Below are 23,335 nucleotides of genomic sequence, written 5' to 3'. Positions count from 1 at the left end.
ACAATTTTACTAAAAGATCTAGGGGATCAGGCAAGTGGCCAATTAGTTATGAAAATCCAGAGGACTCACTAGTTTTAAGAATAAAAGTCCAGGGGACTCATTAGTTGTAATTATGTCCGGTGGACAGTTTTTAATTTAGATTAATTATAAGTGAAATAAAAGCCCGGTGGGCGAATTGTTATTTGATAAATAAAATGTGGCCATGATATTATATATAAAATTGTGTTAATTAAATTTAATTCATCATCTTTCCTCTCTCTTGTACATTTCAACGACTCTGATTTTCAAAATTAACATCTTCGGTTCTGGAACGCTGAGTATTATCTTTCAGTGGCGCCCTTATTAAGACCAATTAATAAAGAGGCCAAACTTGACAAGGTTGAGAAATACCCTCGTTTCTTTAGAAATAAATCTAACGCATATAACTTCTTTAAAAACCTGTGATTTGGTTAAAAACGAACCAAATGGCAATTTTTTTTTTTTCATTTTCTTCGTTTTCAGGTGTGGTTTTTGAAAAAAATTACAATAAGATTATTTACAGGCATTTTCAATTTTTTTTTTCACTTTTTTGAAAGAGATCCATATTTTTTTTGAGGATTACCACTTTCAATTAATTTTTTCGTCTTAATTTTTCAAACTCTATAGTCGTCTATGAATCCTCAAAAATTTCCAGAGTAATATTTTGAAAAATAAGCCCAACTGAACAAAATTTTTTGTTTTGATAAAAAAACTATAGAAGGAAAAATTTGCCAACTCTGGGATTGGCAGGAAAAAATGAAAAATTAATTGACGTTTTTTTTCCTAAAATAAAAAAAAAAAAATAAAAAATTGCAAACTTTAAAAAAGTAACGGGTTTTCTCAAAAAAGTCGAAAATTGCATGGAGTTTATCATTAGAAATATTGTTTGTGGTCTTTGCTGATAAGAAAATTCAAAGACAAAAATTTTGAAAAAAAAAAAAAAAACGTCCCATTAAGTCAATTTTTGAAGAAGTTATAGCTATTTGAAAGAATAAAAGCATCATTTTTAAAAGCTCATAATTTTTTTGGGTTAGGTAAAAAATTTGAAAATAGTCAGAATAGCTTTCTAGGACCTCAAAACGTCGACACCTGATGAAATTTCGATTTTCGCAAACCGGGGTGAAAACAACAACTTCCCGAATTTCGCGAAAACCGTTGATTTTGTTAGAGGAAAGTTAAAAAAAAATTTTACGTCTTTGAGTCCTCGAAAACTTAGTATTTCCTTAAGTATCGCCCCTCCCTCCCACATATTTTTTTTTTTATATTGAGCCGGAAAACTAGATTTATAACTAAGTCGATCACAGAAACAATAAAAAAATTTTCAATTCTCGTACAATAAAACGAAAAATGGACACAACTCAAATTGACGCTTAAAAGTTTCGTATCATAGAGTAGAAATGTCAAATTTTTTTTTTTAAATCAAAAGTTTCGGACCTTTCGAAAAAGTTGATGAATATTTTTTAACCGTAATAACCGAGTCAATGTGACTTTGAATATTTCCGTTCTATTCTTTATCTGAAACTTCATTTGAAGATGAATAGAATGATTTTCGACTTTTTTTCGATATCGATATTTACAACTATTTTACAATTAGTTAAAAATTTTCCACTCAAAAACTGAAAAAATCAATTATTCAAGACTAGTTTGAAATAAAAGGCTGAAAATTGGAGTGAAAGTTGGTTTAGATACGTGCTAAAACATATCACAAAACGACCGGAATCGAAAGGGATGGGGTTAAAAACTCAGTGATTTGGTGTGAAATGCCCCTTATTGTGCGAAGTTTCGACTTTTATCAATGAAACATCATAATTCCTTAGTACCATTGCTAAATTAGTAGATCTCTACAACGAGAATAGTTTTAAATTCAATTTCTCGAACTCCAGATTGAATTGAGTCATGAGTCACGAAACTTATCAATTTATCAATTAAGCTAGACTGACATTGCCCGAAAAGTTTTTATCATTGCGAAATAAGCTTAAATGAATCGAACTACTGATACCTCAATGAGTGATAATGGCCTTCTGGTAATTCAAAGAAACTTAGAAATAATAATACTCCCGTTCACTATGATTCATATCATATCTTCATAAGTATACTTTCAATAATCATTCTAGTTTTAGTTCTATCCATTCTTCCAGACATCACGTTCGCTAGTAAAATTACTCATTCATTGAAATAATAACATTTAATTTTTTGAATATGGATTATAAATTTTTCATTGGCTTCATGGTTCTACTCACCATATCAAGTAAGTATCGATCAAATTTTTCAAATTTATCGATTAATAATGAACTTTATTTAACTCAAGTTAAATAATATAACAATTTATATAAATATAAATTTTTTTTTTCCGAGCTTATAGGCCAGAACTTAAACTTATTGCTAATCAGAGAGCAACAAAGATTTTCTTTAGATAAATTGAAATGATTTCAGTAATTGGAAAAGATTATCAATGAATATTTTTTCAAAAAATTATAGCATATATAATAAAATTTTGAAAAATGGTTGACTTTGCAGACCTCCATAAAATTCCCGCGGTTTTCAAGATTTTTGAGCTTGAAAACAATATGGTGTATCCATTTTCGAATTTGCAAAAAATTGCCCTACCTTCGTTTACGAACCCATGTGAGAAGAAAATATTTCTAATATGAAAATTTATAGTACCTTGTTTTTCGGTGCAGATAAATTATATATTTTCAAATGTCTAATTTATAATATGTTACATTGACATATTATTGTTTTCATGAAAAATATATTTTACAATATATTATGAATGCTTAACGGTATAAAGATAGGCTTTACGACATTTTATCGATATTTTTTTTTGCATTTTTAGATCTAGTTAAGCGTTTCTAAATAATTTTTAAAGTCATTTTTTTGTAAGTTCACTACCGACAGAAAGTTTGGAAGCATCTGAAATTTTTTTTAAGCAAAAATAATTGTGAAGTAACTATTTTATCTTTGTTATAATTTAGTTTATGTTATCATTTCAATTATTTTGTTGTATTTTAACTAACGGTGGTCATGTATTCTTAAATATATAAAAAAAAAAAAATCACGAATGTGCTTATATAAAAAAAAAATTCAGCGTATTACGAGTGCTTCTTTCTGTCGGTGGTGTATGTGTGGACGCGAAAGAAGGTGCGATAAAGGGCATTCATATATATTTTATGATGTATGGCCGAAAATGTATTTCATGTAGAGGGGGGGGGCAATTGGAGTGATTAACGACACTAAATTTTCGGGGATATCCAAAGGAAATAGAAAAAATTTACAGTTGATAAACAATCATTTTTTGCGAGCAAAACAGGGTACCCCCTAAAATAGGTGGAAAACAAATTTCTGAATATTATAGAAATTTGATTTAATTAAATTTTTTTATAAGTAATTCACATAAAGAAAAATTACACTTTAAATAATTATTGGATGCAAAGGAAACAAAAAAATTTCAATAGTTTTTATCATTAAATCAGTCGTTAACATTTTTCGTCTGACACTTTCAATTTTCAAATGAGTTTGATTATTTTCTTCGAATTATTAATTTTGTACTTGTTAATAATTATTTATTGAAATTTGCAGTGTTATTAAAATTTTTATTTTTTTAATTTAACCACAATATAATTGGCCTAAAAGAGCTTTAATCAATAAAGTTTTCAAATTCATTTTAGTTTAGAAAAAAAAAATAATTTGTCTGTAGCAAAATTTTCCTCAGGTAGTCTATTATGCCCCAAATATTGCAGATCAGCCTAAAATATCTTTAAAACATTAGAAATATCATGATATGACCGAAAATAAAAAAAATTTTACCAAATTTTTGAGGAAGGCCATCGTACCCCAGAAGGCCGTTATGCCTCACCATCCGCTATCTTGAATTTTATTTTTTTTTTTTCAACCTGTTAACAATTAATGAAGTATTCGATTGACAAAATAGATACTTTCCTTATCTGTAAGTCTTGATAACCTTATTCGACTGCAGTTAGTCTCGATAGTAATGATTAATCTACAGAAAATGTATGTTTAAACGTAATTTTGTATATATTTAAGATTTTTTTTAAGTTCAGAGGGTTATGACATTGCAATATTGTGAGGAAATGACGCAAGTACTGATATTTCTGGTACCAACATTGACCTTTTATGACGATGAAATTATCTGATGATAGATTATTATTGACGTTTTCAATTCTCAATTATAATTTGTTGAGTACACAAAAAAAAAAAGATTTCTTGGCGTAAAAAAATATTACTCGCCGCAAGAAAATTTTTAATTGCCGTAAAAATTTTTCGGATTGTAATTTAAAATAAAAACTTTTTACTTTCGAGAAAAAATTTTTTCAAACAGATAAAAAATTTTTTGGAACATGAAATTATTTCTAGTCCAAAAAAAATTTTTTGTTTTATGTAAGGATATAAATTTACTCTCGTGCCAGGAAATCCATTTTTTATATGTATATTTCTATTCGATAAAGTTTAATCTAATATCAGAAAAAAAAAATCGGTCTATCGGTTGACTGCGAGACAGCCCCAAAACTTCCCGCTATTTTTGAGCTCCTGAAGTTAAAAAATATTGATGTGAATACATTTTCGAGCTCTTCGAGCTTGAAAATACTTTTGTATGCCTTCGTTTTAAAAACAAGTCAGATGACATTATACGATGATCGAAAAAGACTAAAGAGGATGAGTTGGTGTGATTTCAGACACCAAATTAAATTTCAACAACGTCGGAAAATCTAAAAGTGCACAACTCAATCGTATCTAATAGTTATTACCATTTTTCATTTTTATATTTTTTGTATCGTTAATAATTATTTAACCTTCGAATCATTAATTTAATTGTTCAAGATATCCGCTAAGAAAATGGTGAATTTTTCTAAAATTCAGGGAACTATTGTTTTCACCCCGATTTTCGAATATTCAAGTGTGTGTGTATGTGTGTAAACTTTTAGTAAATTTCGAATTAATTAACTGATTTGAATGGTTCCTGGGGCATTCGAGGAAGTTTGTTGGCAATAAACTTTTCTGTGAATTCCAGATCATTTGATTAATTAGTCTCGAAAATATTTAAGAATTGTATAAATTTTTTTTTTTTTTTTTTTTTTTTCAATTTATTCGAAACGACTTGAACGATCGATTTTAAAATCGAATTAGCTCTAGGAGGCAAAAAAACGCATTGATTGCTGTCTTAATTATCTCAGTTGGCTAACTCGTTCGAGTGATATTATCCGAGAAACAAATGGTTAAAAATAGGTTACTAAGTTTAATTAGCTGTAGTAATTAAAAACAATGCGCCGATTGCCATATCGCGCATTAAAATCAATTCATTAGATTTTAGTAAGCTTTATTTTAGTTAAAGCTTATTTAACTCTCTATCTTGATCATTTCCTTAATTCCTGTCTTAAAACATTGAATTCGTGAAGCATAGTACCGAGTGAAACGTGAAAAGACGAATCTTTTTTCTAGTTCAAAGAGCTCAATCATGTGTTAACAATAATGTTTTTGAGCTTCTCAAGCTCGAAAACAGCGGGAAGTTTCGGGATTTGTCCGCAGGGTCAACCAGTTTCCAGATTTGTTTTTTTGTTTGCAGTTCATTTATTTCATTTCTTTAGTTATTACCTTCAACTCAATTTTATTTATTTATATTTTTCTCAAAAAATTTCTCTTTTTTCTAAAGATATCGTTTTATCTTTTTAGGTAGATTGTTTGAAAAATTTAGGTACACGGAAAGAAAATTTTGGGAATGGTTCCCATAATTTTGTGAAATTCTTTCCTATACTAGTATAAGAATTACGACCATAAATTATGAGAGCAATATCTACAATTATAGGAATGTTTCCCATAATTAGAGGAATAGATCCTATAATTATGGGAATGCTACCCATACCATTACAGGAATGGTTCCCATAATGCAATTGGAATATTTTCTACATCATCATAAGAATCATTACCATAATATTATGGGAATCGTTCCTATACAATTATGGGAATCATTCCTATAATATTATGGGAATGGTTCCAATACTATTATAAAAATATTATTTAAAAAAAAGTACACAAATCACTTCTACAATAGACAGAATTATTATTAAACATACAATAAATCGTTCTTAGTTAGCGCCATCAGAATCGATTACTAGGTTATTATACATCTTCACCAACATTCGGGAATTTTCGTAGGACATGTTATGAATATTATATGAGTGAAGTCACTAATCAATTATAGTCAACAGATTCTTCAATTTGTTTCATTTTATTTCACTGCTTAAGGGCAGATGTTGATAAAGTATAGTAACACATAATTAAATTTAGTATATATCATTTTATTGTATGCTTTGTTAGGTAAATATGTATTCTTTAGATGGCCGCAAGGAGTTTCAACTCGATGGTCAAATAACTAATAAATAATAATAATACTAATACACTGTAAAAAGAGCAGTATTAAAAATGGACTCATTTTAACTCCACCCGGTGTAAAAATGAAATTACACCGGTGTAGGACGAGTAATCCACCGGTGTTAAAGCGGGGTAACAGGTGTAAAAACGGAGTAGAACCAGTGTAAAAGCGGGGTTACCGGTGTAAAAGCGGAGTAATAGCAATGTAAAAACGAGGTAAACTGCGTCCGCTTGAAGTATCAACTTAAGAAATCATAAAAAAAAAAAAAATGTCAGTTCTTTATGAAAATAGTAAAAAATATCATCTATTTACGAATATAGTGATCGAGTAATTAAAAATATTCACAAAGTAAACCATTTTAACACCGGTACAGAATATTCACACTGGTAACGGTGATATTTTCACACCACTTTCGGTGTTGAAGTTTAACACCGCTGATTTTAACACCTACATCGTTTGGACTCACCCCGGTAATTTTTTACAGGGTAATAAACATAAAACGAAAATTCAAATATTGAATAAAAAATTCGTATTTGGCAAAAAAAAACATCAAAATTTTTAACAGAAAATTTTTGTCAGCGCAGAACATTCAAGAAAATTTTAATTTTAGAAATAAAATTTCAAATTTCGGTAAAGTCTCAAATTTTGAAAAAAATTTCTACACTGTTTTGCAAAGAAAAAATTTATGATATTATAGAGATGGTTCCTATAACATTATAGGAATAGTTTATGACAGAGAGACTAATCTTGCCAAGTCTGGTCATACCTAGTATTATAGTCGAATATTAGGGCGCCACTGGAAGATGGACTCGGCCTTCCAGAACCGGATGTTGGAGGATTTTATTTCAATTAATTTAAATTAATTTGTTACTCAGGGTCGTTCGTAATATTTTGTGAGTGAGAAGAGGAATCGTAGAGTAGGCTGAAATAATGTTAATTCAATTTTTATTTGATTTAAGCACCTTGCTTTATTTTCTTACCCTGTCACAATATTTATTTCTTATGGCAAACTAATTTTACTTATGACAAACTAGGATTCTTATGACAAACTAATTTCTTATGACAAACTAATTTCTTATGACAAACTAATTTCCTATGGCAAACTAATTTCTTATGGCAAACTAAATTTCTCGTCCCCTGGACGGTTACTTATGGCAAACTAAATTCCTCGTCCCCTGGACGGTTACTTATGACAAACTAAATTTTCCTCGTCCCCTGGACGGTTACTACACCCACACACCCACTTAAATTATCTCGTCCCCTGGACGGTAAGCCTTAACTTCAATTTAAAAACATCCCCTGGATGTATAATTATTTAAAATAACCTTATCATGTCCACCGGACCTAAATCACAGACACAGTTTTTCTTTACTTAAAATTATTGACTCTACTTTACTTTATTTAATTCATGACTTCATTTTCTTTTACTCAATTTCTAAACTCGACATAAAAATTTCACCAATAAAATTTCCAGTATAAAAATTTCACAACTATTTAATTCTTATTTATTTTCGATGATTTATTTAATTCATTTATTAATTTCCACTGTCTTATTTAATTCAATTATATTTATTAATTAATTAATTTTGGTTTTATTTTAATTATTAACTAATTTATTTTTCACTGATAATTTTCCCATTAATATCCAATTCCAAAATTTCTATATTTTATTTCCTAAATTTCTAATAAATATTCTCATTATGCATTTTAACACTCAACTTAATTTACTGACAAAATAATCCGTTCTTAATTTCACTCGACACAATTTTATCGTAATTTTTCTAGCGTCTTAAAATTCTGGTTTCCGATTTTAAATTTTTAATTGGAAATATTTTAACATTATTTTACAATTATTTTACGACTAGATTTTACGACTAGAATTACGGTTAAAATTAACTAGAATATTCGGCCGGCGAAGGCCTGAATACTTTTATTATAATTGTTGAATTTAATTGAATTTATTCATTGAATAATTTATACGGAAAAATATATTTTATTCCAGCCGAGAGGCCTCAAATAGAATAAATTTTGAGTTACGACAGAACGACGAGTACACGGCAAAGATTTTACGGAAATTTCGAGACTTCGAGACGCGTGGTTACACTAGCCGACGGGCCTTGAGTTACCAATCTAATTTATGTAACCAGCAGAAAGATGTTATGTAATTTATTTATAACTCATTCGGCCCTCTAATAATTAAATCAGAGGCCTTAATTAATTATAATTTTTACCTTGAGTAAAACTTCAACAACGTCTCTGGTGTCTCGTTCACTCCTCAATTTTCCGCCGGTATGTTCTCCTCGTGCTCTCTCTCTTCCTCGTCTACCAAATTAAATTTTTCCAATTTATAACCTGTCAATGAACAGTACGTATTAGTATTGTATTAAATTATTGCTTATTGTAATTATCACCCTAAAGGCCTAATAATTAATTAACAAGTTAAATATTGATTAGTAAATCGCCTCGTTCCACGTGAAGCGTGAACGGACGTATATATTTACCTTGTGATCTTTATTTTACGTCCGGTGTTCTCGCCGTCTGGACAACTCTTCCTCTGCTTCTTTCTCGTTCCGCAGTCCATTATATCATTTCACTCCCGTTCACTATTCCGGAAACTTATTCCCACTACCTTAGACTAAGGAAATGACGAACGGACGGGCCTTAGTGATTCATGCGACGCCCGGTGACTAGTCGCAATATTACTCGTAACTTACGAGGTCATCGGCCGGTCATTGGCGGGAACGAAATTCGAATTCAAATTTATTTTTTATTTTATGTTTATTAAATTCACCCTGTTACACTCCCCCCCTGCCAGACTGTCACCCGGGTTCCGAATGATCACGAAGGCCTGGGCGTCCTAAGGATAGGAAACGGCCGTGTGTTCCAACTAATAAATCTCAATATTGTGGAAAACGTAAGAAAATTTATTTCAAATATTTTGATTCAACAAAAGGGAAAAGAGAAAAAAAGAAAAAAAAAATTAATTATTATCGATCGAAAGTAAGAAGAAAGAAGTTATTTTTTCTTCTTTTTATTTGATTTTGGCGGTGGTGGCCCAGTGTATAACGGCTCATCAAATGAACTTATCCCTATCTCAAGGACGTCCTCCATTAAGAAGTCCTCGTCTGCGTAATATTTGGGACTCCCGCACCCAGAGTCGCCTGAGCAATATGGTCCCCCGTCTACCATCTCCATTTCGGCCCAATTTGGTCCGGGCTCCTTGTTCTTCTTCTTTTTCTTCAAGCCGGCTCTAGAACAAGAGGGTTGACCAGCGGCCTCGGGTGAGCCTTGCTGGCCCCCTTGTTCCTCCACTACTGGGCTTTTCGGCTGTTGGTCTGCCAGTGGTTGCAACACGGGAAGCGCCCTGGCCTCTTCCTGCCACGAATCATGACACTGGACGAGTGAAGCTTCCAGTGCTTCCGGCTCGGTCGATGTCATGGAAGAGGACCCAGCTTTTGTTGGTTCAACACTACCCTGAGCTCTAGCCATGAGAGCTTTACCTGCATTAGTTGAGATATGCTTTGACAACTTTCCTAATCTCTCGGGGTCAATTAATTCCGGCTGGTCGACTAATTGACGAAGTGTGCGGAGACGTTTCTCCCGACGTCTTACGGTCTTCGACTTCTTCACTTCGATTGACGGGACGTTGGGTGAAGGTACCGTAGCCGCGCATACACTTGCCGAGACAGATGTGGGCAATTCTGGTGATGGTGTACGCTGTCTATTAGCTGATGGTGTGCTTGGGATGACTATTGGGCCCAGTCGACTAAAAACCGACTGTCCGGTCACCACGTCACCGGAATTCAACGGCCATTCCAATATACCAGTCTGCGTCACCACAGACCGATATACTGAAATACGGCCTGAGGAACCCCGGCCACGAGCTGCCTGATAGCGTCTAAGTCGGGTCGTTTGACCTCGAGCCGCATCCGCCCTCTTCCAACCCCTTGGTTGATACCGGTTCATCTGAAATAAGACTTTATTAACATCTTTCAACATTCAATTTAATAATAATTTATAATTAGGTTTTATTATTAGCCTTAACAATTAATCGTTTGCTTCTGCGAGGGAGTTTTAAATCGGGAGTATAATGGGTACCGAGTATTTTACCGTTATCATTTTTCAACTCGACTACCAACGGGCTGACAATTTTTGATACGATAGCCGGACCGAGATATTTATTGCCCAAAGTTGCGCTATAACCTTGGCTTTTATTACTAAGTTTACGATTTGGGTAGAAAACTTTGTCACCCAAATTAACTGTAGGAAATTGTGTGTTCTTATTATGATATGTTTCTTGTCTTTCACTCTCCTTCCGCATCACACCTTTGATTTTATGACGTAATTCATCGAGACGTTGTACACGATTTTTCCATTCTTCATTATCAAAATCCAGATCATCTAATTCAGTTTCAGTGATCTTGCCTGATAATCGTGGTTCTTGTCCATCAACTAAGTAGTAAGGTGACAGTTTTAGAGCAGCATGATATGAACTGTTATATGCAAGTTGGAAATCACCCAGATGTTCATTCCATTTAGTCTGATCTTTATCAATGTACGCTCTGAGCATCGGCTTCAAAGTTCTGTTGATACGTTCAACTGGATTGGCCTGCGGATGGGCGACTGCTAACGGAGTGAACTTAACTCCAGTACTCTCCAAAAATTCCTTGAGAGTTTCGTTGACAAACTCTCGACCATTATCAGTTACCAAGAATAATGGATATCCTCTCAAAGAAAATGTGCGTCTAAGTGAGTCGACCACTGCAGCCCCAGTATGACGACGAAGTGGATACAGTTCAATGAACCTCGTGTAAAGATCTTGTATCACTAACACATATTGATGACCTCTTTTGGACTTCGTAAATGGGCATGTAGTGTCAGCAGCAACTACTGCCCACGGCCGAATAGGTTGTCTAGTTTGCATAGGCGCCTTGGATGATGTTTGCTTGTATTTTATCTTCTTACAGGTTTCGCAGGCTTCTACGTAGTTATCAACATCTTTGAACATTCCAGGCCAATAGTAATGTGTTTTTATTCTCTCGTACATTCGATCTCGTCCTTGATGAGCCGCATCAGGATCTTCATGATTCGTTTTAAGTATTTCCAACACTTCTGAGTCCTTAAGTACTTGTTTCCATGCCGTATCATCACCGACTATTGATTTAAACGGGTCTGGACGATAGTATTCTAGTCGATCGTCCACAATTCTCCACTCTAAATGACTACTAGGATTTCTACGTACATTATTAAATTTTAATTCATACCAATTTGCGACTTGCAAGTGAAGACAATCAACTTCTTTCAGGTTATCTTTAATGTCTAGCCAATCTTCTGAGTCTTGATCTTCATACATTCGACTTAAAGCGTCTGGACCCTCATTCTCAGTGCCTTTACGATGCTCCACAGTAATTTGATGAGATAGCAATTCCATTGCCCAACGGGCAAGTCTTCCATTGGGATCACGTAAAGAATGTAACCATCTTAAAGCTGCGTGATCTGTAATTACTGTAAACGGTGTACCTTCTAAATAGCATCGAAGCTTCCGCACTGCCCAAACGACTGCCAAACATTCCTTTTCTGTGGTCGTATATCTTATTTCTGCACCACGAAGCTGACGACTAAGACAGATAATCAAATATTCTTTTCCAGTGTTCAGATCTTTTTGTACTAAAAACGCACCGAGTCCAGTGTCACACGCATCAGTGTACAAATAGTATGGGAGATCCAGTCGAGGGATAGCCAACGGCCGGGCTTCCACCAAGGCCTGCTTGAGCTGTTGAAATGACTGCTCTTCTTTTTCACCCCATTTCCATTCGGTATTAATTCCAGTTAATTTATTAAGAGGACCTTGAGCTTTGGCAACATCTTGTGAATGACGGTGGTACCAGTTAACAAGTCCCAAGAAACTGCGAAGTTGTTTTCTATTTGTAGGTCTTGGATAATTGACGATTGGCGCGATCTTTTCAGGATCAGGATGAAGTCCATCTCGATTCACAATAAATCCCAGAAATTTAACTTCTGGACGACAGAATTTACATTTTTCAGGGTTGATTAATAATCCAGCTTCTCGAAATACTTCGAAGACTAAACTCAGTATAGCTTTATGTTCATCCAGTGTGGTACTGATGACTATCCAGTCATCCAAATATGCGAATACCTTTTCTGACCAATACAGAGGCAGAGACCGATCAATTAATTTTCTATGAAATTTATCCTTAAGTTCATCCATTGCTTTTTGAAACGTACTTGGAGCCCCGACAAGTCCATAGGGCATTCGCAGCCACTCAAACTGCCCTCGTCCTTCTACGGAAAAAGCGGTAAGAGGAATCGACGCAGGAGACATACGAACTTGATGAAAGGCTTCTTTCAAGTCCATAGTACTAATCCAAATAGCCTCATGTAACGCACTTAAAATTCGCAACATATTAGGTAATGGATACGCAGGTGGTATAGTAACTTTATTAATCGGTCGATAATCTACGCAGAATCTCCAAGTTTTTTTGGTTTCGAAACCATGACTGGTGAACATGACCACACACTATAGCTGGGTCTAATGAAATTCTTCTTTAATAATTCATCTATTTGTTTATTTAATTCTTCGTTTATCACTGGACTTCGACGATATGGTTTTATTCTCACTGGAGTAGCTTCTGGCTTCAAAACGATCTCATGTTCAATTAAATTGGTTAAACCCTGATTAGTAAGACCTTCGAATTTCTTCATTTCCTGATCAATAAATTTTTTGAAGTCCCGTTCTTGTTCTGAAGTCAAAATGGCGCAGGCAGAATTATTATCCTTACAGGAGATAAGTTCAAAAGGATGATTTTCAGTGCTTCCGTTAAAATGCCAAATTCTTTGCTTGCTATCAATCACAACTCCAAAATGCAGTGCAAAATCCATCCCCAAGACGACTGAATGTCCTAGATTCTCTAATATACTCAAGTACTGTTCCCCAGCTACCGAGCCAATCTAAATTATGAATGGGGCTCCTCCAAGACTTTTACACTGAGTATGATTAGCCAACAAGATACCTTTTTTCTGAGTTTCATCAGATCTTAATTTTCCTGAAGCATATTCCCGTATATCTTCATATACTTTCGCATTAATGTATGACCTTTCACTGCCAGTGTCCAATATTCCATTAATTTTGACTCCAAAAATCCACAGCGATACAGGAATCCTAACCGTAATGATAGGAGGCCTCGGACCTGATCCTGGAATGAAGATTTTCCTTTCTGCCAGACGATGTTTAATTGCCGAAGGTAATGGTTTCTTTTGAAGTAATTCTGGAACGAATGCTTCTCTGGATGACGTCGTTGGTAAAAATGTAGAGGCCTTAGGCTCCAAGGATTGGCCGGGAGAGCCTAATTTTTGAGGTAACGGCCGAGACTGGACTGAATGATGGGCCTGGGATTCAGAGAGTTGGCCGAGAGGACCTAATTCCAAAGAAGACGGCCGGACCGTGTCGTGTACATCCTCCACTGGTTCAAAACCTGGATCAAATTCTTCTTCATATGGAATCTCAAGCTCTTCGTCTTCTAAATTCATAGCTGATGTTAATAAATTACAACTGGAATTCATTTCAATATGCCTTATATTTTCTGGGATACAACTTGGATCTTCAAGTATCCGTACTGACTGGGTGACCACTTCCTGAATATTCCTAGACTGGTCAGCTTTGCTCCAAGAAATTATTTTAATTATGTCTATGGTGTCAGTTGACATTTCCAATGTTGATGTTGATGATGGAATTGAAACTGGAGGGCTTGAAATAGAGTGGGACGGCCGGGACCAGGCCTTACCCGGCTCCAAACAGCCGAAATCATTTATTAACCCCTTCTTTACTTCTTGGATAACCTGTACCGACGGGGAATTCGGGACAGGTTTTACTGGTTTTTTCGTTCATCTTCAGTATTAATTATGCTGTCTTGACGACCCGTATCTCGATTGTCTTGTTGTATATTTTGTAATGAATTATTATTATTACCTCGAGCCAACAAACTACAATTATTTCTAAGATGACCAATTTCAAAACAGTAGTTGCAAACATCTTGTCTTGGGTTCTCACATACTTCAAACATGTGTCCATGGATTCCACAATTAAAGCATGGACGACTATTTCTCGGTGGTGATGAAGGATATCGATTATAATTACTTGAAAAACCCGCAGGTTGGTTCATACGAGGTCGATAATAATTTTGTTGTCTTTGAGTGTATGGTGATGAATAATTATTGTTAGTTAGTCTAGTCTGAACGCCATATTTGTTGTTATAAGTTGATGGACTAGACGACTCCATTACATTACAATTTGTTAACTCATATTCATCCTCTTCATGGCTGAGATTCTCTGGTGTAGATTGTAGTAAACCAAATCGTGGTTTATCCTGGAATTTCACTGTTTTTACTGTTGGAGCTGGTTGTTGAGCTTCATCAATACATCTGGTTGCTTCGTGTAAGGCGTTAAACAGATGCTCATAGGTGAATACTGGCCTCGCAAATACAAGCAATCTCAATTCATCAGTAAGATGGTTTCTTATACATGCTACTTGATCATCAACAGGAGGTGGAATCTGCATGCTCTGATATTTCTGTTGTATTTTTAGTACAAATTCCGTTGGGCTTTCTCCAGGTTTCATACGGAGCTTACTAATTTCCATTATGATTTGATGGTCTGTTGTTGATGTTCCACAAGCTTTAATAAACTCAGACTTGAAGTGTTCAAAATCCGTCCAACTTTTGTAATTTGCATCATACCATCTTGCTGCAGTACCATGTAAAATATAACTCATAGCTTTCAGTAATTCATCCTGTGTCCAACCCTCTCTACGTGCTCTGGACTCTACTGCAAACAAGAACTCGTTAACAGACATTCCTTCTTGTGGATAAAATAAATTACCCATTTTAAGACTTTGCATGATTCCTTTCCACCTTCTGTCATCTGTGTACAACCCAGATGGACTTTGTTGTAAATTTTGAGTCGGAGCGGCCGACCTCGGCCTTATATTAGAAAAGGCCTGGGGTACCGGGCCTCCACTCGATCCCAAATTATTTTGAGGACCACTCGACTGACGTTGTTGTGTTGACCGTAGTTGTTGTATTTGATTTTGAAGAAAATTTATTCTTTCAGCCAATGGAATATCTTGACTAGGTTTGGCTCTTTCTTGATGATTATCAGGTTGAGGTCTTGATGCAGCTGGATGGTCTCTCCCCCCTGCCAAACCTTGACCCATCGGGGCAAAGGTTGAACCTCCTAATTGGAATTCAGCTGCCTGCCAATTCACGGGAGAACTTCCTCGGAAAGAATTATCACGAGAGGTTATCGGGTCCAATAGCTCTCTCTGTGTATTCATCATATCACCTAGCATACGTGTCAGTTGATTAATCGACCGCGAATTATCCTCATTAATTGCACGTTGTTCCATTGACATCTGTCGAACCTGATGAGATGCTAGATCCATTCTATTAAAGATTACTTGAAACTCTTGTGGTATATCACCTCCCGCAACTTCATCCACATCCTCAAAACGATCATCGACCATGTGTACTGGCAATGTGTTTTGTCTATCCAATGGATTTGGATTGTTTATGTTTTGTAGTTGAGATGGATGACTTATTCTGGTACTCATAGTAGTTGTTACTGATGACGTAGTTGATGTTGTTGACGAAACGGTTGGTATTTGTGGTAAACCCGGATTGATAATTGGTAATTGTTGTTGTACACGACCACGACCATTTGACGATCTTCTTGTTTCTTCATCGATAAGTCCGTGTTGTTGTAGTAGATTATCCATTTTGTATCGTATTTTGTTGATTGAAATATGTTGAGTGATAAAGTTTTCTTTTGTATAGGGATTATAAGACTTCTAAATATATTCTGAACTATTGTTTCTCTATTGTAAACGGATTATTTTGTTGTTGTAAATTAAATTTAATTTTTATAAAGTTTTAAATTTATTTTATTTGAAGTTACTCATATAAATTATGATATACTTCTTAATGACTCATCGATAATTTATTTTATCTATTTCCGGTTAATTTTAATCTAATTAAATAAATGAATTAAATAATTAAGTAATTATAATGTAAAATCAACTGTTGTCTGTTTGAAACATTTCTGATGCTAAATTTTATTTGATATTTCGATAGTTTTATTTTAAGTTTTAATCCCTTGAATTCTTTTATTAGTGAGAATTTAGTATGAGTAATTTTATTTGATTTTAATCCCCAAATAATATTTCGATATTTCTATCACTCTAATTTATTTTATATTTGTCACAATAATTTTTCAAAATTTCTAAATTTTCGTATATTTAATCCCACACTTTATTTCAATTTCAAAATTATTCCTCCTTCAATATTTATTTTATTTATTATGAAATTTGATGTCCCACAATTTTCAAAATTTTCCAATACTTCAGCAAATCTCAACTCCTCAACACTCTCACAAAATTTTACGGGGGGTTTTATAATAATAAGTTGGGCGCCAAATATGACAGAGAGACTAATCTTGCCAAGTCTGGTCGCACCTAGTATTATAGTCGAATATTAGGGCGCCACTGGAAGATGGACTCGGCCTTCCAGAACCGGATGTTGGAGGATTTTATTTTAATTAATTTAAATTAATTTGTTACTCAGGGTCGTTCGTAATATTTTGTGAGTGAGAAGAGGAATCGTAGAGTAGGCTGAAATAATGTTAATTCAATTTTTATTTGATTTAAGCACCTTGCTTTATTTTCTTACCCTGTCACAATATTTATTTCTTATGGCAAACTAATTTTACTTATGACAAACTAGGATTCTTATGACAAACTAATTTCTTATGACAAACTAATTTCTTATGACAAACTAATTTCTTATGGCAAACTAATTTCTTATGGCAAACTAAATTTCTCGTCCCCTGGACGGTTACTTATGGCAAACTAAATTCCTCGTCCCCTGGACGGTTACTTATGACAAACTAAATTTTCCTCGTCCCCTGGACGGTTACTACACCCACACACCCACTTAAATTATCTCGTCCCCTGGACGGTAAGCCTTAACTTCAATTTAAAAACATCCCCTGGATGTATAATTATTTAAAATAACCTTATCATGTCCACCGGACCTAAATCACAGACACAGTTTTTCTTTACTTAAAATTATTGACTCTACTTTACTTTATTTAATTCATGACTTCATTTTCTTTTACTCAATTTCTAAACTCGACATAAAAATTTCACCAATAAAATTTCCAGTATAAAAATTTCACAACTATTTAATTCTTATTTATTTTCGATGATTTATTTAATTCATTTATTAATTTCCACTGTCTTATTTAATTCAATTATATTTATTAATTAATTAATTTTGGTTTTATTTTAATTATTAACTAATTTATTTTTCACTGATAATTTTCCCATTAATATCCAATTCCAAAATTTCTATATTTTATTTCCTAAATTTCTAATAAATATTCTCATTATGCATTTTAACACTCAACTTAATTTACTGACAAAATAATCCGTTCTTAATTTCACTCGACACAATTTTATCGTAATTTTTCTAGCGTCTTAAAATTCTGGTTTCCGATTTTAAATTTTTAATTGGAAATATTTTAACATTATTTTACAATTATTTTACGACTAGATTTTACGACTAGAATTACGGTTAAAATTAACTAGAATATTCGGCCGGCGAAGGCCTGAATACTTTTATTATAATTGTTGAATTTAATTGAATTTATTCATTGAATAATTTATACGGAAAAATATATTTTATTCCAGCCGAGAGGCCTCAAATAGAATAAATTTTGAGTTACGACAGAACGACGAGTACACGGCAAAGATTTTACGGAAATTTCGAGACTTCGAGACGCGTGGTTACACTAGCCGACGGGCCTTGAGTTACCAATCTAATTTATGTAACCAGCAGAAAGATGTTATGTAATTTATTTATAACTCATTCGGCCCTCTAATAATTAAATCAGAGGCCTTAATTAATTATAATTTTTACCTTGAGTAAAACTTCAACAACGTCTCTGGTGTCTCGTTCACTCCTCAATTTTCCGCCGGTATGTTCTCCTCGTGCTCTCTCTCTTCCTCGTCTACCAAATTAAATTTTTCCAATTTATAACCTGTCAATGAACAGTACGTATTAGTATTGTATTAAATTATTGCTTATTGTAATTATCACCCTAAAGGCCTAATAATTAATTAACAAGTTAAATATTGATTAGTAAATCGCCTCGTTCCACGTGAAGCGTGAACGGACGTATATATTTACCTTGTGATCTTTATTTTACGTCCGGTGTTCTCGCCGTCTGGACAACTCTTCCTCTGCTTCTTTCTCGTTCCGCAGTCCATTATATCATTTCACTCCCGTTCACTATTCCGGAAACTTATTCCCACTACCTTAGACTAAGGAAATGACGAACGGACGGGCCTTAGTGATTCATGCGACGCCCGGTGACTAGTCGCAATATTACTCGTAACTTACAAGGTCATCGGCCGGTCATTGGCGGGAACGAAATTCGAATTCAAATTTATTTATTATTTTATGTTTACTAAATTCACCCTGTTACAAGTTCCCATAATATTATAGGAGTACTTCCTATACCATTATGGGAATAGTTTCGATATTGATACGGAAATAGTTCCTATGCCATTGTGGAAATGGTTCCCATAATGATATGAGAATAGTTCCCATAATATTATGGGAATGATTTCCATATTGGTGTAGGAACAACTCTCATACCATTATAGGAATGGTTCTCATAATGGTAAGGGGAATCGTACCCATATTATAGGGATGAATCCCATAATATATAGGAAAAATACTTATAAAAGTATGGATACAATTCCTATACCATTATGGGAACTATTCCCATAATGCATAGGAGCACTTCCCATAATTTTCTTTCCATGTATCGTATTTATCCTCATAGTCGACTTTTTTAAGGAATTTTATCATAACCTATCATAATTGGTTGAGTAGAGTTAAAAAATACCATTTGTTGAAAAATGTATATGCATATGGGATAGAACCGACTTTTGAGGATACAATTGCGCCTATAATTTTCATTTGATCTTAATAAAATTCCCCACTTCTATTCGATGTTTAATTATCGTGTTTGAGTTCGGAGATGAGCTAAATCGGTTGATTAGTTAAGAAGTTATGGCTGTTTGAAATTTCCACTATTTTTTCAAATAATTAGTTTCTATCCAATTTCATGTTCATATAATTTTAATACGAATACTCATCGACATTTTCCGTAAACAGTATCTGAAAGTTTGTCTTATAAGCTTTAACTTATGATCTTAAACTTTATGTTTTGACCATTTCTTCCAATAATTTGTTAGTCTTGAAAAGTTGAATGGAATCAAAAAATTGTAAAAACATGATTTTCATTTCTCATAACTTACGCATTTTTTATCATAATTCAATTTCTTCAGTTGCATTTCATTGTGAACAAAATAACCTGCACATTTAACAGCTATTTTATATTTTAAAAGTATTTCTTTTATTACTTTTGACGTTTCAAGCGTATGTGTACGTCCTATGATTATAGCTCGTCTTGTTATACATTTTATTATGTATGGATGTTTTCGTTTTTTAACATATGAGTATACACAAACATTAAGCCGGCTTCAAATGTGATATCAGTAACTAAGTCTATAGATATGCCCATGCTTACTTAAAGCTAGTTTGTCAATCCACGATTTTATTAATACGTAATCAAATTTGTATTATTCGTACATGTATATTTAAATATTTAAGTATACTAAAAATATTTAAATCGCAAATTAAGAATCTCGGATTGAAACACTGACCTTCAAAAATCGGTTCAACACTCGTAAAAATGAACAAGGGTCAGCATCGTTTTAAACTTAGAGCGAGGTCGCAAAAAATCAGGGCAGTGCTGAAAATTTTCGAAATATCTACCTTCCATTCTGGCTGCCAGATGACATTTTTTAATTCTACTAGCAAACTAATGCAGCTGCGTCAATATTTGGTGAAGAAAAAGAAATAGTAGTAATAAAAATAAAAAAGAGCAGCAAAATTTTTTATGAATTACCGGTGTTATGTTTTTGATTAATTACCATTAAACAAAAAGGATTTGGATAATGATTTTCAAAAAGGTTCTTGTATATCTGAAATTAAGTCTTAAAATTAGAAACTAGATCAGTCGGTTTTATGTTTTTAAAGTTATTGGGTTCGCCAATATCTGTAGATATCGACAGACATCCCGGGTTTTTTTCATATTTTTCAAATATCAATTATTATTATCAATAAGTCGACTAATAATTGTGGTTGTTTCATTTATTAATAAATTATCTTTCAAATGAAACGAATACTGGTATAGTTAAGCATATTAAATGAGTGAATCAGGTGGCACTTGGTAAGCGTCAGTAGAACACATATTCTTTAGTAGCATCGGTGAGGAAGTCTTACGTAAATCAATATTGTCGATCTTCAGCAAGTCTACATCATCAGCCTTGAACAATAATACTTGTTCACGAAGTACAAGATACTTGATTACGATACATTAGCTCAGAACTGCAGCAAAATTGCTTAAGATACCTGGATATAGCTGCCCTCTTCGTTACTTCCCGAGCCTTCTGTTCAGTATTAGTATAGTAAATTCAGTGGCGCCCACTTAATAGTTGATATAATTTTATCGATCGATTATAATTTTAATTTGTAGCACTTTAAATTTAGATAAAAACCACTGGGTTTGCTGTCGGTACTGCGTTTAAGCATGAAGTGACTGCAAAAAAGAAAGCCGATATCTTAAGCAGTCATGCCGCAACTCTGACCTAATATTATTTTATTGTACGTTTATTGGTTAAGAGTTACTGCAGACTGTTCCTACAGATTTCCGTAAGTCATGTTGAAGAGTCTTAAGCAAAATTTGATGAAATTGCAGCAAGTTAACTTACGTAATACAACTTCTATAAATCTTATTTAAATCGTTTGTAAGAAACACGCTGAAGGATATACGTCAAGTAACTCGTTTGAGACAGTGCTACTAAGGTCATAGCTTTGTAATTGAGTTGTGCAAAATGAAACTAATTCGTAGGGAAATACTTACGCTTTATTGATTTCTACTATTATAAACTTTTCTAATTACTGATGTGGTTTCAGCTCGAATTTCTGAAGGAAAAGGGCGTGGTGGCGGTCACGGTCACAGTGGTGGTCATGGCCATGGGGGTGGTCATGGGCATGGTGGTGGTCACAGCTCTTCCGGTTCATCACACTCGGGATCATCCGACTCAGGGTCATCAAGCTCATTAGGTAGTAATTATCAATTTTATATGTTTTTATACATGAATATAGTTCAATACAATAGATTATGAAATATTTTTGGTTTCTTAGGATCATCTGGATATTCTGGATCTTCACATTCATCAGGGGGATCGGATTCATTCGGATCTTCACATTCATTAGGAGGATCAGATTCATTTGGAAGTTCAGATTTATCTGGATCTGGAAACTCTCATTACGGATCATCTGGGTACTCTGGATTTGATGGAGATTCTGGATCTCTTGGATACTCTGGGCGTGGAAATTTCAACCATCATAGATACCACGACAGTGATGATCACTACTCATCAGGTTCATTTGATCGTACAACTGAACTTCCATACGAGTCTACTGATGAATTCAAAAGAATGCAGGAACTTAGTGATAAAATGGCCGCTGATTTGGATGAATATTTTAAGAAGTATTCTCCGAATAAACAGACTACCAACGTTTACGACTACCTAAAGACAACAACAGAAGTTCCTAAGGAGACAGATGACGGTCCTAACTTCTTGAAATCAATTGCGCGTGATATGTCAAACACTCTCAAGTCAATCAAAGAATCACTAAAACCTTTGGGTATGGATGTGAAATTTGATGATCTTGAAAAAATAAATAATGAATATTTAAGGGAAAACTAATTCTGAGTAAATATGTACATATAAATATACATATATAAGTAGTTGAATATCACAAAAAATATTCTAGAATTAATGTAACATAGGTCAAGATGACATGAAAATTAAAATAATAATACTGTAAAATCACTGTAATTCTAACACTTCTGTTCAGGACTATTCCGTTATTTTAACAAATCCTGTCATATCTACTATACAAATGCTCATATTTTTTATGTGCATGTCTGTGTAATAAAATGCGTAATGTAAAAAAAAAAATAGGGCACATTTGTAGGTTAGGATTTAGTCGTATATAATGATACAGTTGAACGAGGGAAGATTTGAATCAACCGCTACTGAGTTTTTTTTTTCATTGATCGCGCAAAAAAACTTATTGAGAGACAGAATTGTTAACAGTAGGGAGAGAATCTTGTTAAAAGCAGAGAGAGAATAACACTATGAAGAGTCAAAACATGGAGGTTCTACTGTAATAATGTTCGGTAAAATAGATTTTTTTATATTTTTATTCAATCTCACTGTCTATTATGGATTATAAAATATGAAATCTTCTGTAGATTCATAATAAAATATTTTGTTTACTAATGTTCCTACATTCTTGTGTTTCTTTTATGATTAGTATAACAACAATTTTATTTAAAAATCAATGAGATAATGGTTCAATAATTCAGTTTATTCAATAAGTATCTATAATATTCATTTATTTATTTCCAAATAAATAGCATAAAAAGAGTATGTGTTGTCAAAAACTTTTCTGAAGTGCAAACCTTTATACGATTCCTCGTTCAGTAATATATCAAAATTTACTGTAATTTTTGTATAGATGAAGTACCTCTTGAGGAAATCAATAAATCGATAACTTATTACTTATTTCTCATACTGGTATAGAAAATATTAATTAATCATTTTTTCGTCAAAAAGTATTCTGCAAATAGAATATTAATTTGTTCTCTCATTCACATACACGTATCAATAGACGATAGACATAGAAATCCATATACCTCAGATTCTA

At 33.5% G+C, this 23,335-nt stretch overlaps 1 protein-coding gene across 1 annotated transcript; it reads left to right on the top strand.

Annotated features, from left to right (window-relative positions):
• The first annotated feature begins 2,158 nt into the window (after positions 1-2,158).
• Positions 2,159-22,909, top strand: LOC103569167 (keratin, type I cytoskeletal 9). The gene is made up of 3 exons (XM_008546324.3): positions 2,159-2,266; positions 21,530-21,679; positions 21,761-22,909. Exons 1-3 carry the CDS (start codon positions 2,218-2,220, stop codon positions 22,327-22,329), a joined length of 768 nt encoding a protein of 255 aa, XP_008544546.1. The 5' UTR covers positions 2,159-2,217; the 3' UTR covers positions 22,330-22,909.
• The last annotated feature ends 426 nt before the right edge of the window (positions 22,910-23,335 follow it).

Source organism: Microplitis demolitor, chromosome 10 (genome assembly GCF_026212275.2).
Source record: "Microplitis demolitor isolate Queensland-Clemson2020A chromosome 10, iyMicDemo2.1a, whole genome shotgun sequence".
Classification (NCBI taxonomy): Eukaryota; Metazoa; Arthropoda; class Insecta; order Hymenoptera; family Braconidae; genus Microplitis; species Microplitis demolitor.
This window is presented reverse-complemented; position numbering and strand designations above follow the sequence as displayed.

Excerpts from the sequence above, each read along its gene's own strand:
- LOC103569167 (XM_008546324.3), top strand. The coding sequence starts at position 2,218 with ATGGATTATAAATTTTTCATTGGCTTCATGGTTCTACTCACCATATCA. Across the intron at positions 2,267-21,529 it reads GGTTCTACTCACCATATCAA|CTCGAATTTCTGAAGGAAAA; the intron begins GTAAGTATCGAT and ends ATGTGGTTTCAG. Across the intron at positions 21,680-21,760 it reads AGGGTCATCAAGCTCATTAG|GATCATCTGGATATTCTGGA; the intron begins GTAGTAATTATC and ends TTGGTTTCTTAG.